General features: G+C 47.4%; 2 protein-coding genes and 1 long non-coding RNA gene across 3 annotated transcripts; 2 read left to right on the forward strand and 1 right to left on the reverse strand.

Moving 5' to 3' along the window:
* The first annotated feature begins 722 nt into the window (after positions 1-722).
* LOC147989809 (WEB family protein At4g27595, chloroplastic-like) lies at positions 723-5045 on the forward strand. Its single transcript, XM_087545947.1, has 3 exons — positions 723-1186; positions 1659-1995; positions 2094-5045. Exons 1-3 carry the CDS (start codon positions 1164-1166, stop codon positions 4758-4760), a joined length of 3027 nt encoding a protein of 1008 aa, XP_087402073.1. The 5' UTR covers positions 723-1163; the 3' UTR covers positions 4761-5045.
* Positions 5046-5882: 837 nt separating this feature from the next.
* LOC147989810 (uncharacterized) lies at positions 5883-12771 on the reverse strand. Its single transcript, XR_015617949.1, has 3 exons — positions 12352-12771; positions 6579-6781; positions 5883-6446 (listed from the first exon to the last, which is right to left on the reverse strand). It is a non-coding gene; the product is annotated as an uncharacterized LOC147989810 (long non-coding RNA).
* On the forward strand, positions 6282-12207 carry LOC147989811 (protein NETWORKED 2A-like). Its single transcript, XM_087545940.1, has 4 exons — positions 6282-6416; positions 6527-6698; positions 7237-11687; positions 11793-12207. Exons 2-3 carry the CDS (start codon positions 6605-6607, stop codon positions 11685-11687), a joined length of 4545 nt encoding a protein of 1514 aa, XP_087402066.1. The 5' UTR covers positions 6282-6416; positions 6527-6604; the 3' UTR covers positions 11793-12207.
* Positions 12772-18731: the final 5960 nt, after the last annotated feature.

Genomic DNA, 18731 nt, shown 5'->3' on the forward strand with positions numbered 1-18731 from the left:
GAGGGGCGTGTGGGTGGTGGGGAAAAGTTGCGATCTGGAAAGTGCGTCGTGGGGATGGCATTTTCTGTTGGGCCTTATACAGCGATCGGCCTTGTTAGCTGGCGGGGTGGTCGGCCTGGTTAGCTGGCGGGGTGATTGGCCTGGTTAGCTGGCGGGTGATCGACAGGTAAGGTAAAATTTCTATCGGGCACACTGTTGCCAAACATCGCTGTCCATATATGAAATAACTTTATCTCAAACGACTAAAATTTAACCAAGTCTCAGTCAAGTGACATGGCGTATCAAGAAAGAAAAAAAATATGAAGGTGGGGTGATGGAGTGCTCGGAAGCTTAGCCGCCCGCGCGCGTTGGCTCAAGGTAGGCGGACGAGCTCCCTGATCCACGCTCGCACAGTGCATCGGTCAAGTCGGCGTCACGCAGCTAGCTAAAGAGAGAGACCCACCGTGAAGGGGTAGCTGCTGCGACGTAGTCGCCGCTGTTGCAACGGCGACAAAAGCAGTACGTAGAGAAAGTACTACGTCGGGCGGTCGGTCGGCGTCATGGTCACGACGCGCACGCACATACATCCATCCATCCATACACGGAAGGAAAAGCGGCATCCTCCTCTACCGGAAGGAAGGCGAGCGAGCGGCGCTCCACTCCTGCCGATACGCCACACTTTCTACCTCCCCCCAACCAATCACCCATCCATCCATCGCAAGCCCGCGGTGGTGCCGGCGTCGCCATCGGTAGGTGAGCGCGAGGCGAGAAAGAAGCGCGGTGCTGCCCCAGCGTCCCCGTCCGCCCCCGTGCCGAGCGCGTTGGCAGCGTTAGCAGTGTGACCTCCCTCGCCCGCAGGGACGCTGATTAGCGCGCACCAACCGGCCACCAACAATAGCGTCACCAGTAGTAATATTTCTTTGCAGATGTAGTGTAGTAGCATCTGCTCTTTTTCCCCATTCTTTGCCTTTGGGGTGTGCGCTTTGCCTTTGGCCTTTGCAGCCTTTTCGCCCGTCGCTCCCCCGCTCGCAGGCGCAGGCGCAGTGGGTGTGGCCGACGCCCCCACTTCCACTTCCCCTTCACCCCCGTCGCTTCCTTCCTCCACTCCCCCCTCCTTCTTCTTCACCTCCCCCCTCCCCGCTCTGCCGCTTCGCTGCTCCCCCGCCCGCCCGCGCGCGCGCACAATGCTGCCCTCCTCCAGATCAAGGTGCGTCCTCCCCTCCTCGTCTCCCCTCCTCTTCTGCCATTTCTGTCTGGCTGCGCTTCTTGGTTGGTTTTTCGGTTGGGTTGGTTGGTTGGTGCTATCCTCTTCTCTATCCATCCCCGCGCGGGCGGCGGCGGCGGATCTCGCCGCCGCTCCACCCCCCCTCCGCGTTGCTCCCCGCCGTTCCGCGGCGGCGACTCGGGCGAGGGCGAGCGTCTCGGAACCGACAGTTCCCGTCGCCTGCCTCTGCCGTCACCCGGAACTGCTTCTTGATCCACTTAATTCCGCCTGTCCGTCTGGCAGTTTCGATTTTTTCCTCCAGTTTTCCTCTTCCAATGGCGCTCCCAGAGCCATGGCTGATTTTGCTTGTGGTTTATTTATGCGCTCGGATTCGCTCCTGCATTTTGCAATTCGTGCTGGTGGATGTGGAAGAGGTTGGAAGCTCTAATCGATGGCGGTGCGCTCTTGTTTGCAGATCTGGGCCGAATGAGTCGCCCGTCGGCAGCAGGACCAGGCCCAGCACGCCCTCCTCCGGCCACCGCCCCTCCACGCCCTCCTCCGGCTACCGCCCCTCCACCCCGGGCGGCACCAGGAGGGGCACAACCGCCGGCACCGGCACCGGCGGGGGCACGCCGTCCACGCCCCGGGGCTCGCGCGGCAACCCCGGCGGGCCCTTCAGGTCCGAGCCCAACTCGCCGCCGGCCGCCGCGGCGGCGCGGCCGCGCCTCTCCTTCGACCGCTCCCCGAGATCCGCCGACGCCAAGCCCGTCGCCGAGCGCCGGGTGCCCAAGATCGGCACGCCTCCCCCCGACGTGAGTCTCACTTCACCACAAATTTTACGCTGTCGGCAGGGTGAAAATGACGTGCCTTTGCCGGAAATTGACTTGCGAATTCTCTGCGACGGCTGCAGCAGAAGCAGCTGCGGAGGGAGATCGAGCTGCAGTCGCGGCTCGAGTCCGCGCACGAGGACCTCAAGAAGGCCAAGGACCAGCTCTCCTTCGTCGTCGGCGAGAAGGACCGCCTCGTCGGCGAGCTCAACGAGGCCAAGAGGGTGGCCGATGAGATACACGAGAAGCTCCAGGACGCGCTCATGGCCAAGAGGTGGGCCGAGGAGGCCACCGAGATCGAGAAGTTCCGCGCCGACGAGCTCGAGCAGGCCGGCATCGACGAGTCTCAGAAGAGGGATGAGGAGTGGCAGAGGGAGGTGGAGAGTGTGCGCAGCCAGCACGCCGCGGATTTGGAGACGCTGGTCACCACCACGGAGGAGCTCGAGAGGTTCAGGCGCGAGCTCTCGATGGCCAACGAGGCCAAGAAGGCCGCGCTTGGCCACGCAGACGATGCCATGAAGATCGCCGAGGTCAATGCGGACAAGGTGGAGATCCTCTCCGGCGAAGTCACCCGCTTGAAAGGATTGCTTGATTCCAGTGCGGCGGTTGAGGAGAGTAAAAACCGTGAAAGGGAGGAGTTTGTGAAGAATCTGGAATCTGAGATTTCAGTTCTCAAAGGCAAACTAGAGGAGGCAAGAGTTCTTGAGGAGAGGTTGGCCGACATGGAGAAACTGACCGAGGAGCTTAAAACACAGTTGGCTGATGCAAAGAAGGCCCAGTCAGAAGTCCATCAGCAGTTTGAGGAATGGAAGAACAAGGCTGGATCACTTGAAATGGAACTGGAGGAGGCTACTCTCTCCGAGAAGGCCAAAAGCGATACCCTTATCTCCACAGAAGAAGAATTGGACAAGACCCTGTCTATTTTACAGGACAGAGAATCTGAAATGGAAGTGCTGAAAGGAAAGACAACAGCACTGGAAATTGAGGTGGCAAGGCTTTCAACAGAAATCAACGAATCCAGCGAGAACCTGGACGCCTCTCAGCAGGAGTTGTTTGGGCTGCAGACAACAATAGATGTTCTGAAAAACAAGCTTGAGGCTGCCGAAGAAGTGGCCTCGGAGGCTTTAAACAATGAGAAGACTGCTAATGCAAATATTGTAAGCCTGACAGAGGAGAAAATCAAGCTCATTAATGAGTTGAATGATGCTAGGGACAGAGAGGAGAAAGAAAGAAAGTCAGTTGAGGATCTCACTGCTGCGTTGAGTGAGGCATCTGGCAAAGCAGAGGAAGCACACGAGAGATTTCTGAAGAAAGAAGATGATTATGAGCACGCTCTCGCTCAGATTGGCGATCTCAAGATGTCCCTAAATAGTACCAAAGAGAACTATGAGGTAATGATTGAGGAGGCACACTATGACATCACTTGTTTAAGGAATACCGTCGGAAGATTGGAGGCTGAGGTGAGCAAGTATAGAGAAGAATGCGAAGCTAAGGAGCTTGAGATTGTCAGATCAAACAAGCAGTCGGAGGAAGAAATTGCCGCTCTTAAAGCAGAAGCCGACAGGGTAGGAGCATCATTGCGAGATGCAGAGCACGAACTCCAAACTGTCAATGAGGAGAAAGAGATACTTCAGGAGAAGCTACTGTACACAGAATCAGCGGTTGTTGAAGCTAACAGGGCTGTGCAGGATGTAAAGGCCGAGAAAGAGGGTCTTCAGGAGCAGCTAATGCACTCGGAATCAGCGGTCGCTGAAGCCAACAAGGCTATGCAGGAGGTAAAGGCTGAGAAAGAGGACCTTCAAGCGCAGCTAATGCACACGGAATCAGCGGTTGCTGAAGCTAACAAGGCCTTGCAGGAGGTAAAGGCTGAGAAGGAGGATCTTCAAGAGCAGCTAATGCACACGGAATCAACGGTTGCTGAAGCTAACAAGGCTGTGCAGGAGGTAAAGGCTGAGAAAGATGATCTTCAAGAGAAGTTCTTGTACACGGAGTCAGCAGTTGCTGAAGCTAACAAGGCTGTTCAGGAGGTAAAGGCTGAGAAAGAGGGCCTTCAAGAGCAGCTAGCACACATGGAATCAGCGGTTGCTGAAGCTAACAAGGCTGCGCAGGAGGCAATGTCTGAGAGTTTGCAACTGAAGGATAGGTTGCTTGATAAAGAGAACGCATTGCAGAGCTTAACCCAGGAGAACGATGAATTCAGGTTGCGAGAGGCCGACGCCATGAAGAAGATAGAGGAATTGTCTGCTTTGCTTGCTGAAGCCATGGAAAAGAAGCATCCTGAGGAGGAAGAGAAGCTAGTGGTTGTGGATGAGGTACACAGTTCAGCGCGTGAAGTTGCCGAGACAGCTGCAGAAACTGAAGATACGGAAGGAGAGAGTGACAAAAAACCGAGCATGGAACTCATCGTCGCCAATGGGAACTCCAACGGCGACATGAACCAAGAGGAAGAGAAACACGACAGCAAGGTCGAACAGCAGGAAGCAAAAGGTGATTTCACCACGATACACGAGAGCGACAAAGTTGTCGAGAAGCAGCTGCAGGCAGATGTGAAACAAGAAACCGAATCGTCGAAAGACGACCTGTCCTCCAAGGAGGACAGCAGCACCGAACACGCAAACGGAACAGCAGCATCAGCAGAGGTGACCAGCAAAGTCGCAATGTCCCCGACAACAACAACGAAACCGCAGAAGAAGAACAAGCCCCTGCTGAAGAAGTTTGGTAACCTACTGAAAAAGAAGAACAGCAAGTAGTAGCAGGTGAACAGAAGAAAAACACATGTACTATTATTGGTGTTTATTATTACTCTGATCTTTCTTTTCTTCTTCTTCTTGTTTGATGACAGCAAGGTAGTGTGCTTAATTTCCACGTGTAATTTTATACTGTCGACGCCTGTACTTTTGCGGTGATTGCAGTAGCTTTGTGGGTGTTTCCATTTTTCTCTTTCTTTTTTTTTCTATAAGCTCGACCTCCTGTTCTTTGCCCTATGGCTGTGGCTATTATTATCTACACGATTTGTGGCCGTTTGCTTGTAACCAGATGGAGAGCCCCTACTAATCCTCCTGATTAAAAACTGTGTAGCTCCTTATGGCAAGCTGATGTCACTCATATCATGTGATGCACCTCTACTATAATGTGATGTGATCTGATGTGATGTTACCAGTGGGTGATAAACCCTAATACTATAACTAACCACATCATGCTTGTTGGCATGATCTGTTGTTAGCTATTCTAATCATGTCTGTTGGCATAAAGCATACTATTCACATGCCTGCTGCTGGCATTCTAACCATGTCTGTTGAGATGTTGGCCATCCCATCCATGGTTTGTTTTTTCAACGGTTGAGATGGGTTGATCTGATTTGGCTTTATTTTTTGCACCTTTTTATTTACTTGCTTTTTGGGTGTGGTTGGACCCTCCTAATCTTGGTTGCTTGGGAAGGTGGCATCGACCGAATCAGGTGCGTGGAAAAGAAATGACAATGATGTATTTATATTTATATTGGAGGTGGTACAGCTAAAATAGCTGTGATTTGATGATGGGGCTGGGTTGGTGGGTTTTGTCACATGCACCCATGTGGCCTTTAACTGTTGCATAATTGCATCCTGGCTGGGTGTAAAGTATCAAATGATATGAGAGCAGCATTCATTTGCTTCCCAGTGTTTCTATTATTGTTTTTCTTTCAGAATTATGGAGTTTTAATAATAATAATAATAATAATAGTAATAATAATAATAATGTGTTCTTCGGACTGCCTAGTGGGCTGGTGTGTGTGTGTGTGTGAATACACTCTGTTTTGTGGCATGTCTGGAATGTAAATAAATTTGGCCATTGCAGATAATAAAATATCAAACATAGGCAGGTGAGGAAGCAGCTGTCTATAAGAAATTTCTTATAAGAATAAAACAACACCTTATCTGTTTCCATCAGCTTTAACTTGCTACTGACACCAATTCTGCAAAAGAAAAGGAAAAAGGAAAAGACAGGCACACAAAAAAAAAGGCAAAGGCACAGGTTGAGCCCACGGCCCATCTCAGAGCTACTTCTGGCCCAACGTCGTGCACATGCCCGCCGACGTGCCGAGCACGAGCAGCAGCACAGGCCGCGACCCAGGACAGCACACACTCCCGGGAGGCCGGGGCCCACATCTCAGAGACTAGACCTCCCCGAGCCCTGCACCATGCCATCACCACCACTTCTCTTCCACTACCACCTACTGCTCGCTTCCGCTCAAATTCCAATCAAGCACAATGGCATCTCTGCAGGAAGATTGCTAGCATCGCATTCCTGCTCTCCGTCTCTGTTCTTCTTCCCCCTCTCCGCCATTGCCGCGCCACGCCGCCTTCTTCCGAAAATGGCATACAGCCCACAGCAAATGTAGCCAATGTGTGCACATTGTTGGCCTTTCAGTTGAGTCCTGCACTTTGATCTTGTCCTGCCTGCAACAGCAGTGATGATCATCAGCAGGGTCCCATTATATTCATGCTTGCACACTGATCAGGCCTGTGTCTGTCCACAGGAAGAGGAGGTGAAACAGGGAAGCGATCTTGGAGGAGGAGGGGCTGGCTAACCGGCAGCTGAACAAGCGCCGCGGAGGATGCTGCAGCGCGCGGCGAGCAACGCCTACTCGTGGTGGTGGGCGAGCCACATCCGCACCAGGCAGTCCAAATGGCTCGACAGCAATCTCCAAGGTTCGTCCCTGCCTCCTTCATCACGCCAAAGGCATACCGCCTGGACTTCATTACTTGCTTCACACATCCTGGTCAAAACTTTCCTGCAATAGTTGTCATATAAAGTGGCATTTGGCATACGGTCAGTTGCTTCATCACTGTCATGGAATCCACTTGCAGCAAAAAATGTTTGTAACACCATTATGGCCAAGAAACCCATTGATTATGCAACGATATATAGACTACTTACTTCATCATGAAACTGATGTATGGCTCAGGTCAGCAGAAATATATCTTGGTATGTGATGACGTTTGGTCACGTAGAGAGAGAAATACTGCTGCTATTTAGCATATATGCAATTAAATCCTCTCCGAAAAATTATCTATACATTAAATTTCAGCAATTCTGCGCATGGACTTGGATACTGACTTTGATCAAATCTTTTTACCAGCACGTGTTATGAAATAGGACTGAAGTGCGGTGCCATGTAATTCCATAACCGTTTGTACTTGCTGCATTTATTGGGTCGAACATTGAGAGATTGCCTTTGATGTGCAGATATGGAAGACAGGGTCAAGTGCATCCTCTTACTCCTCGGAGAGGAAGCAGATTCTTTCGCAAAGAGGGCAGAAATGTATTACAAGAGGCGACCAGAGGTGATCAGCTCCGTGGAAGAAGCGTACCGGGCATACAGAGCCCTTGCAGAACGCTATGACCACATGTCAGGAGAGCTACACAAAGCAAACCACACGGTTGCAACTGCCTTCCCTGACCAGGTTCAGTATTCTATGCTAGAAGAGGACGATGACAGTCTCCCGAAGGCGTTCACGACGGTTGATCCTCGTAAAATCCACAAGTCGACGGTCGAGGGGTTGATGAATAAGAAGAAAGGAAGGAAACCAGGACAGAAAGATGGAGGAAAGAATTGCGCAGCTCCGGACAACAAGGAGAATGCGCAGAAGGAGGTCAGCAGGATGCAGAAAGAGATATTGGTGCTGCAGACTGAGAAAGAGTTCATCAAGAGCTCTTACGAGAGTGGAATAGCAAAGTACTGGGATCTTGAAAAGCAAATCAACGACATGCATGAAGAAGTCTGCTACTTCCAGGAGGAGTTCAACGAAAGCGCGGTGATCGAAGATGATGAGGCCAGAGCTTTGATGACAGCGACTGCCCTTAAATCTTGTGAAGAAGCCATTGCCAGATTGCGGGAACAGCAGAAGTTATCGTTCAGCCAAGCAATGGTTGAGCTGGAAAGGGCCAGTGTTTCCAGAGAGAAACTGAAGAATATCATGAAAGAGCATGGTAAATTCCTTTCAGATTCAGGAAATTCTCTTCACGAGAATGTGAGAAATGATGCCAGCGTTAAGATGGATGATGCGTACTATATGAAGCAGGAGAAAATTGGAATGGAAGCAATAGTAGATAAGATCAAGGAATACTTTCAGAAAGACACTGATATTTCCGTGGCAGAGATTGCAGAGAAAATTGATGACATAGTCAATAAAGTTGTGGACTTGGAACTCATGGTTTCATCACAGACTGCTAAGATAGATAGGTTGTGTCTGGAAAACACAGAGCTGGAGATGTCACTGCAGGAACTGGAGGGACAGAAGGCAGCAGTAACCAGTGGCTCAGGTGAACTGAATGACAAGCTAGAGAAGGCAGAAGATGAGCTGATGAGAGTGCAGTACCTTGAGAGCTCCTTCCATGCAGAAGAAAACATAGTCTATTCAAATTTCGCTGAAACTGCAAGTAGTTTCTGTTGTATTACAGACTTGTTGCAGTCACCTCCTGTTGAGCACCAAGGTGGTTCTGCTCCCAGGCTGACTCATGAAGCGACACCATCCGCTGGCACTGCATCATCTGGCAAGTGCGAGAAAACAGAACCTGAAGAAGATCCTCAGATGGATAAAGCTACAACAAAGCCTGACATAGATGGGGTCCCTGATAGTTCTGGTAAGTTGGAGCCAGCTACGGTCAGTGATAACTGTCACCATGACATCAAGGAAGAAAGGCAATACTGTGTAGATGATTTGGAGGATTTGTGGGATTGCGGGCTTGAAAGAAAGTCGAGCTTTGCAGTTGCATCGGTAAATAAGGAAACAGCAGAAGATGTTATTACAGATATGTTGCAGTCACCTCTTACTGAGCACCAAGCTGGTTGTGTGCCGACACTGACTGATGAAGCAACACCAGCCCCTGACACCGAACCATCTGGCGAGTGTGAGAAAATAAAACCAGAAGAAGATCCTCAGATGGGTAAAGCTACAAGAAAGCCTGACATATATGGACTCCCTGATTGTTCCAGTAAGTTGGAGCTAGCTACAGTCAGTGATAACTCTCACCAGTCTAACTGTTACAATGACATTAAGGCAGAAAGGCATGACAGCACAGATGATTTGGAGGATCTATGGGATTGTGGGTTTGAAAGAAATGCTAGCTTTGCAGTTGCATCAGTGAATAAGGAAACAGCTGAAAATGCAGACAATGATACTACCGATATGTTGCAGTCACCTCTCACTGAGCACCAAGCTGATTATGCGCCCACAATGACTGATGAAGCAACACCACCCGCTGACACCGAACCATCTGGTGAGTGTGAGAAAATAAAACCAGAGGAAGATAATCAGATGGATAACGATACACAAAAGCTTGACATAGATGGATTCCTGGATTGGTCTGGTAAGTCAGAGATAGCTATCATCAGTGTTGATTCAGAGAATTTGTGGCAGTTTGAGCTTGACGGTAAATCTAGCTTTGCAGCTGCATCAGTAGATAATGGAACAGCAGAAAATGCAGATAACAGTACATCTGGTGAACATAACAATACAGAAGTGAAATATAATCATGGAGCCATTGGCAGGAACATGCAACCATATGTTGTACATTCCCATGAGCAAGGTTCAGTAGATCGATTGCATCAAAGTTCACCTGAAGTCCCATGGGATCACGACCTAAAACTAGTGGATGGCAAGCAAGATTCATTGACAGTGGTTCATAGCACTTTTGGAGGCCACTCAGAACAAGATATGAACATAGAAGAACGGTTAGAAGACTCGCATTTCACTGAAAATTTCACTCCTGGCAATGGAAAAACTGTTGGTGTTGGAGATCAAGAGAACAACATGGCTAATATGCAGCAGTTGCTTATGAGTGAACTCCAAGACAAGGAAATGGTACTATTAACCGAGTGCAAGAAAAAAGAATCAGAAGAAGATCCTCGGATGGGTAAAGCTACAAGGAAGCCTGAAATATATGGATTCACTGATTGTCCCAGTAACTCGGAGCTAGCAAACAACAATGACAACACGCAGCCATCTAACAGTTACCATGAAATTATGGCAGAAAAGCATGACAGTGCAGGTGATTCAGAGGATTTGTGGTATTTTGGGCTTGAAAGAAAATCTAGCTTTGCAGCTGCAACAGTAAATAAGGAGAAGGCAGAAAATGCAGACAATTGTGCATTTGGTGAACATAACAATAAAGAAGTGAAATATGTTCATGAAACTGTTGGTAACAATGGCAGCAGCATGCAATCCTATGTTGTTCATTCCCATGAGCAGGGATCATTAGATCGATTGCATCACATTTCATCTGAAGTCCCAGGAGATCATCATGTGAAGTCAGAGGACGACAAGCAAGATTCATCAACAGTGGATTATAGCATTTCCAAAGGCCACTCAGAAGAGATGAAGAAAGCAGAAGAGTCAGAAGACGCACATGCCACTGAAAATTCAATTCCTGGCAGTGAAAAAGCTGATGTTGTTAGAGATCAAGATGGGAACATGGCTAATCTGCAGAAATTGCTTATGAGTGGACTCCAAGACAAGGAAAAGGTACTACTGACCGAGTACACTTCTATCCTCCGAAATTACAAAAATGCAAAGAGAAGGCTTACAGAAGTGGAGTTAAAGAATCAGGAATGTTTGGATGAGATGAAAGCCATGATGAGCGAACTACGCTCTGCCAATGAATTGAAGGATAAGGAGATTCGGTCACTACGTGAACTCCTGAACACTTCTACTGTCAAAGATGCACAGCAGAATGGCCATCAAATGAATACATACACGTCCTTGAGTATCAAGAGTGGGTCTTTCAGGGGGCACCGAAGGATCCCAAGCTTTTTGCCTGGTCATCAAAGGAGACAAGGTGCTTCTTCGAGTTCGAGGATAATCATGAAGAATTCTAGCCCCAAGAACAAAGATGACGCATCACATGATGCTGTTTTCGAGCCAGAAAGAATCGGTATGGGTGACATCAGATTAACTAATATTCTTGACATACAGAACGCCTCACCTCTTGAGGACAAGTTCAGAAGAGACATCGATGGACTTTTGGAAGAGAACCTAGAGTTCTGGATGAAGTTCAGCACATCATTCGAAAAGATACTAGAATTGCAGACCAAGCATGATCAGCTACAATCAGAGATTGGCAAGCGAACAAACGCGGACAAGCTCAAGGAAAACAGCGGTGGCACAGGTGATCCTCTTGCAGAAGCTCAACCCGAAACCATAGAGAAGCGCCTAAGGGAACTTAAGATTGAAATGCAAGTATGGCTGGAACAGAATGCAATGTTCAAAGGGGAGCTCCAGTACAGGTTTGCTTCCCTCTGCGGTATACAAGAGGAAATCCAGGCCGCAATGGAGATGGATGCAGAGACTGTGGAAGGGATTCAGTTCACCTCATACCATGCTGCCAAATTCCAAGGGGAGATCTTGAGCATGAAGCAGGAGAACGACAAGGTTGCGGATGAACTGCAGGCTGGCTTAGATTATATAAGAGGGCTACAAGAAGAAATCGAAAAGATCCTGGCAAAGATACTGAAGAGCACCAGCTTATCTGGGTCGAAAGGCAGCAGTCCTTGGAGGAATGCACCCTCTAAGTCACGAGTGCCGCTCCGGTCGTTCCTGTTTCCAGCCAAGAAAAAGAAACCATCGCTGTTGGCATGCATGAATCCGGCACTTCAGAAGCAGTACAGTGACATGGCATTCTTCGCTAAAATGGAATAGGTAAACCCTGTCTGTCTGTCTCTTCTTATGCATTAAAGGCCATACTTTCAGCTAATGATGTTCTTCCTATGAGTTGATGGACTAACACGCTGTTGCGGTAATCAGGTTGCCTTCATGATGGAACCAAATTCATCACACGGGGAGCCAAATGAGCTGTGTCTGCGAGGCAAGCATGACTTGAAATGTGATTATCAGGTAGTACCAGACAGCTTCATTATTCGGCTAACTACAAGGTCCTCACAGCATATTTAAGGGAGAAACTAGGGTTCACATTTAGCTGTTTCTTCTCAGAGGACATACATACATATATATACTTTTGTCGATAATTTATTCATGGCAGTGAATCTCTCACTAGTTTAGCTACAAAAGGCAGGGGTTTCATCTGTGCGACTTATGAGATCCGATGCGTGAATGGTTTTACTTTACCCTGCTATACTGCCGTTCAACGAGGATGGCAAAACACACGCATTCCAAAACCTCTTATGATGTGGCGCCACTAAAGCAGCCATGAAATGCGCCATATGTTTGCCTGCGCTTTTGATTTCTAACTGTAGGTAGTCGCGAGTTCCTTCATCCCCGGACAACAGAGAAAGAAGAGGGACATGGTAGCATCAATGGCGGTCGAACGAAACGGAGCAAAGATGGGTGTAATGGCGATCCTTACCGGCTTTGGACTCTTTCCTTACGTCGCCGCGCGGCCGCATTCCGTCGAACAGGTCGCGGGCATCCGGCGAGGCAGCCCCGTTTCCACTCTTCCTCATCTACCTCCCCGCGACGGCGACGCGCTTAGCCGAGGCAAGCCTCCCCACACGGCGGAGGCGCGCGTGGCGCCCCGAGCCTCACCCACCTCCACGGCGTGGGAGATCGCCCAGCTCCCAAAACCGGACCCCTCTTCCCCTTGCCGTCTCCGTCTCCGTCTCCGTCGAGTTTCGTTTTGATATTTCCTAGCTCGATCTCTGCGGTTTTGTTCGTGATCTCGACTGATGGGTTGGCTTAATTTGTGAGAACCGCGATCCTTGCTTGTTCGTCGTGGACTCGCAATAGGTTCAGGATAACTGAAGCAGCGTCGACGAACTGAATAAGAAGCAAGGTTCAGGATAACAACGGCCTAGATTGTCCCAGGGCTCGCAAGTGGAAATGAACGTCTTCGGATGGATTCCAATTCAAAACTAAGCACTGTTCATCTCTACAGTATTAATCACTTGCCATTAAGGCTTTGTTCGGTTTGCAAAAGATTTAATCCTCTAGTGGATTTGATCCACCTAGGGATTGGGTGACCCCCACCCTGTCACCCAAACCCTGCCGTGATTAATCCCCAGAATTTCCTCTCAACCCTTTCCTTCATTGCTGTTCGGTTAATCCCCTCAATCACCAGCGGAAAAGGTGATGTGAATCCCTATAAATCAAAAGGGGAGAAGATCTTGCCGGTGTGAAACCTTGGGGAGGGACACCGAAGTTGCCTGCCGTGCTCACCGAGCTCGCACTAGGAGATCTACTGCTAACTTGGGGGTGGGGGTGTGGGGGAGCGGGGGGAGGTAGAAGGATGACGCAACAGCCGACCTTCAGTGGAAATGAGAGATCGTCCGCTCCGGCCCCTAGCCGTCGCCCAGTCCTTCCCTGCCGGCGTCGGCACCGCCGCCCCCGCCGCTCTCACCCTCTCCTACTTTTTCTTTCAAGAAGACGAGACGAGGTTTTCTTCCACGCAGCGGGAGACGTGGGTCAAAACCCAATGAAATCCCTGCGGTTTGGGGTGGGATTGGATGGGATATAAACCCGATCATGTTTAACCGAACACACATGTAAGCTACGCGAGGATCAGCCCCGGCGAGGGTAAAAATCACGGGGTTCGGGCCAAGACCCCTCCCATCCCGGCGGGGGTGGGATTAAACGAACAAGGCCTAAAGGGGAGTATGCGGTTGTGATGGCACGTCGTTGTAATGGTTCCACCACTCCTCCGTTCCACCTTTCGCATGATAATAAATACTAGAAAAATGATTATCTGGAAAAGGAGGCAACGACCACAATCCACGCCCCCCCCCTCCCGCGCCCCCATCTCCCAAACAACAACCGCCTCGCTCCCGTTCTCATCTCTCCTGGAAAAATCGCCACCATTGGCCTCCTCATTCATCCCTCAACTCGGGCATGGCCCAGGGGACGCTACTAGCTTAACCCTAGGAAAGTATGGTTGTTGTACCTAGCCAACTTCATCCCACCCTCCAAGTGACCATGCCATCTTCCCCGATCCGGGTTTGTGAAGGGTGTGAGCAACACGAGGTAAGGGGGCCTCTCCTACAAGGAATCAAAGCGTGATCGTCATCGTAGCCTCACAGGCAGACGACGACTGTCGCAAGGGCGCGCACGGAAGAGCAGGTGGCATACGTGGTCACTTCATTGCAACCACTTTGCGGTGCCAACCAATAAAGTTGTCTTTGATCTTCCTTCGTTTTGAGATGAATGTCCATGTCCCTCCTTGAAGGGAATTTATCAACTCAACTGCAACCATAAAACTATGACGGTGCCAACCAATAGAATCGAAGGGTTTCACAGATTCGTATATAGTGCACTGGCATACTTCACTACCCCAAAGATTTAAGTTGCAGCGTATGTACATACAACTCCTTAAATAATTTATCAGCCCTACTGCGATCGTACTGCTACGATGGTGTAAAGCAATAGATCAAATGGTTTCACAGATCCGCGCATGGAGTCTAGCGAAATATGGATTATGTTAAAGTAGACATCCAAAGGGGAGAGAATGAGCACAAAATTGGCCAACTCAGTTTGAGGGCGATATCCCTCCTTTGAAATGCTTGGGCCTTAACTTCGGCCACCAAGGAAGAAACGTGATCATTACAAGTTGATCAACAATTTTTTCCTGAGTGATCAAAATCCGCCGACCTTACATTGAGAGGGGCCTAGACTAATAAGATTGGCCGATCAGGCTGAATAAAATGATCAATAATGGAGGTCTCATGTTGTTCACCGAAGAACGCTAGGCATGTGACTGATGCTCTTTTTAACGAGGCTGATTGACATGGTCAACTCCATATGAATCGGTGGCACACCGGTAGTTGTGATTAGCTTCTTGCAATTAGGGTGTGGCTGGCCACTGAATCACGCGCGAAGCCCTGATGACAAACATAGAATGCTTTCAGTGACCATGGTTAAACTCATGAATATGGATGTATAGCATCAACATGTATTTGGCAACTATCAAATTTGTAGCGCCTTTTGTCTCAAGCACCCTTAACAATAGTCATAATTTTATTTGTCCCCTTTTCAGGAACGCTTGATGGTGTTCGGTTATCCCCATTCACATGCGGGGTGGATTCAATCAAAGGGGCGCCACACCACCTCGAGGAGGTGAACATCAGGGCAGTTATGCAAAACCGAGGTGGACACGTGGATCGGGGCGGTCATTCAAACCGCATCCATCAATCAACTTCTTTGGACTAGGGCATTGATCCATATGATAGACATCCGCTTGAGCGTGACTATCATGGGTTCCATAACTTCATAAGTTTGAACCAAATTCGATCAATTATGTTAGTTCAAAAAAATTTCACAAATTTAAAGATGTTCGTGCGTAAAAAAATGTTAACGAATTCAAAATATGTTCAGAAATTTAGAAAATGTTCATGAAATTCGGAGAATGTTAACAAATTCAGAAACAGGTTCGCAAATTTATAAAATGTTCACGGAGAAATAAAATATGTTCACAAACTCGAAAAATGTTATGCATTCGAAAAATGATCACGAATTAGAAACGTGTTAGCAATTTGCAAAAAAAATCACCAATTTGTAAAAGGTTTTTGAATTAGGAAACAAACAATTTATTATTTTTGTGAAATTCTCTTGAAATTGCGAACATTTTTTAAAACACATACCTTTTTCGAAACTGTTAACAAAATTTGAAATTTCATAAATTTTATGTAAAACATGAAAAAGATTTGAAAACTCAATCATAGAAATTTCACATGATTTTATGAATATGTGACCTTTTTTGAATTTTGAAAGAATTAAAAAAAACAGAAACAGAAGAGCTGAAAAGAAAACCGGCTGACTTGTGATTAATGGGCCGGCCCGCTGCAAGCGCGCGCAGGCAGACGCTTAAGACTCTCGCAGTGGACGATACACACCATTTGCGTTTTCAGAGTTCCCTACATCAGATGGCATTCCAAAATATTTTCCTGATAAGCATTCATGAGGAATATTCAGATTTACCTTTTTTTTGAAACATTAGGAACTCTAGTCGTCAACCCGTGCATTTGCATGGGCTAGTCAATAAGTTTTATGCATTTATTTTAGCATAATTAATATCTTTCATGAAAGGAAAAAAGTGAAGCACCCATCCATCCAAGTCAAACTCAAGCACATGTCGGGTGTCTCCATTTTTTCGTTTTTTTATTAATTCAATTCTAAATGACAGAATATGATTCAAATAATTTCTTCTAACTCTTTGGCGTTTATTTTTGTTTTGTTTTCAATAACGTTGCTTCTTTGTATATTCGATATGTGCTCAACAAAATAATTATAATTTATTTTTGCCGTGTTTATGTTTTTTCAGTGTCAAAGTCATTACATACTATAGATATTTGAAGCAACTGATTATAGGGACTGGAAGGAGAGAAGATTTATTGGGAATTAGTGATTTGAGGCTTGTATCAACTACTTGTAGAAAAAAATATGAGGATGATATCACTACATACTAATTTGGTCGATTTGAGGCTTGTATCAACTACTTGTAGAAATATATATGAGGATGATATCACTACATACTAATTTGACCCCTAAGCATCAATGAGCCATGTGTCCTTGCCATGCATGTGCTGCAGCAAAACACAATGCATGTGAAGTCGACACATAAAAAACTTCAATTTTGCCACAAGCACTAACAGAAAAAAGTGAAATTATATATCAACCCTCAATACAAAAAGGAAATTATAGATCAATCTATGGATACAAATCATTGGTTTCAATGTTGCCATTGTAAACGGATCTCCATGCATCAATGGATGGTAGTGCATTCCTTGATGTGTTTGTATCGAGACTACAGATTAAAGATCTATTGCTCACGGAGCTAATTTTAGGTTATTGTTAAGTTGATGGTGCTACTGCCTAGCCTCCATGGATCAACGACGGCAATGTCTAGCTCAAGCGTTCGGTGCGTGCATGTTGAAAGATATCTTTATACTCCAAGTAATACACGCTTGACGTAATGTATTTAAGTTAAAACTTGAAATCGCACACGTGCTTCAACAATAGTATGATATTCATCAACTTTTTCATCTGTATATGTGCGATTTGGATCTCCTCTGGCCCTAATTTATTTGGTAACATGGGTTGCCCTAAAACGCTTAAATGTATTTTCATCATAAAATACTACCTTTCTCCTTTTACTAATAATGCGATTGAAAACTTTGTTTGCTTGCCAACTCCACTGTCTACTGCTCAATCACATTAATATATGATGATATTGGGCAGAAACCCTGAATGGCTCCTTTCAGCTCGGCTAAAAAATACAGAAAATGTGTATTTTAAGTTCCATCAAAACTATACATTGAGATGTGTACCCTTTAATTAATGATTATTAGGATTTATTTTGTATGCTACACTAAAAGTCTAAGAAAATATATTTTTGATCCTACACATATACATAATGGGCGTTTACATGTGGGAAACAAATCAAGATTTACTGAAATTTTAGAGGGATTTGATTTGTTTTTCGAAATTTTTGCCTATTTGAAGCTTGGGATCAACTACACAATTATCTTGGAAAGAAGCTAACTAAGAGAAAGGTCTGATAGACAATGTTACCATAGTGTAAGAAATAGCAATCCAAGACACTATGTGTAAAATACATAGAACTGAGTCATGCATGTAATACGTAATGAGTTTCATTTATAAACAGCTACAAAGATAAAACTGTAGATGTAATAAAATGCAGCAAGTACCTTTCTTGACTATGAACCACGCATATGAGATTATCTCTGGACAAAAGGATGTTGTTGCTACTATTCTTTCTCCAGCAATATATAGGACATCACCCCTAGCAGCAGGACTCCAAAAAGTAAGGCTTGTCTCTGGCGACCATGTGTGCTCGCCTGCGTGCTTGCTGGAATTTTGTCTATTTTGGGCCTAGCCCAATAGCAGTTTCAGAAATTCCTAATAAATCCTAAAGGCCCACACAACCCATTTGTGCAAGGCAAGAGGTGCAACAAAAGTTTAGTCCCACATTGCTAGTTGAGTGGGAGTTGGACCTCCTTATAAGGGAGGTTCTCTCCCCCACTTGTACGAGCATGAGAACAAGAGGGATATCCACGCGCGCTCCTCCTCCGCCGCCCGCCTCGCCACGCCTCGCCTCGCCTCGCCTCGACGCGCCGCGGGTTGCGGGAATGAGCCGATGTCTAAATTTTTGCCACGCACGACGGGTATACGAAAGGTCACATGGGAGTTGAAATGTTTTTCTGTAGTGGACACTGAATTCGAACGGCGCGCCTCTTCGGCCGTTGCCTGTTCGCTTCGTCTCCCTTCGTTGCTTCACCTCCCGTCGCAGCCTCTTCGCGTCCTTCTCCCGTGCCTATATAAGAGAGGTCGCTCCTCTCCAGAGAGACACACCATAAGATCCCCTTCCTCTCACCACAAAGTTCCTGAGCACTGCGCTGCTGCTACGATCTTTCCCATCCCGGCTTGCGGCGTGCACCGCCCGTCGGGACAGTAGGCCTCCGAAACCGCACCTTTTGAGTCCTGTACGGGAGAAGGGTGATAAGGTTTTTGGGGAGCGCTCAGCGCGACTACTGGTTGCTTCATCACGACGACTTCTTCCCCGACATCCACGACCTCCTCGACGACATGGCAGGCGAGGACACCAACCCCAAGTCCAGCGCTTCTGCTGCTGTTGTCCCGTACGTGTTCTTGTCTTTCCTGTTAAAGGTTCTACCACAGTTCCTTGTTCTAGTCCTTGTCCTACACATGTTAGGTTCCACTTCATATATACTACTTGCTATACTGTCTGCTTTAGATATGATAGGCTACGGTTCATAT

Source organism: Triticum urartu, chromosome 1A (assembly GCF_056163025.1).
Source record: "Triticum urartu cultivar PI428250 chromosome 1A, HENAU_Tu73, whole genome shotgun sequence".
In the NCBI taxonomy this organism is placed as follows: domain Eukaryota; kingdom Viridiplantae; phylum Streptophyta; class Magnoliopsida; order Poales; family Poaceae; genus Triticum; species Triticum urartu.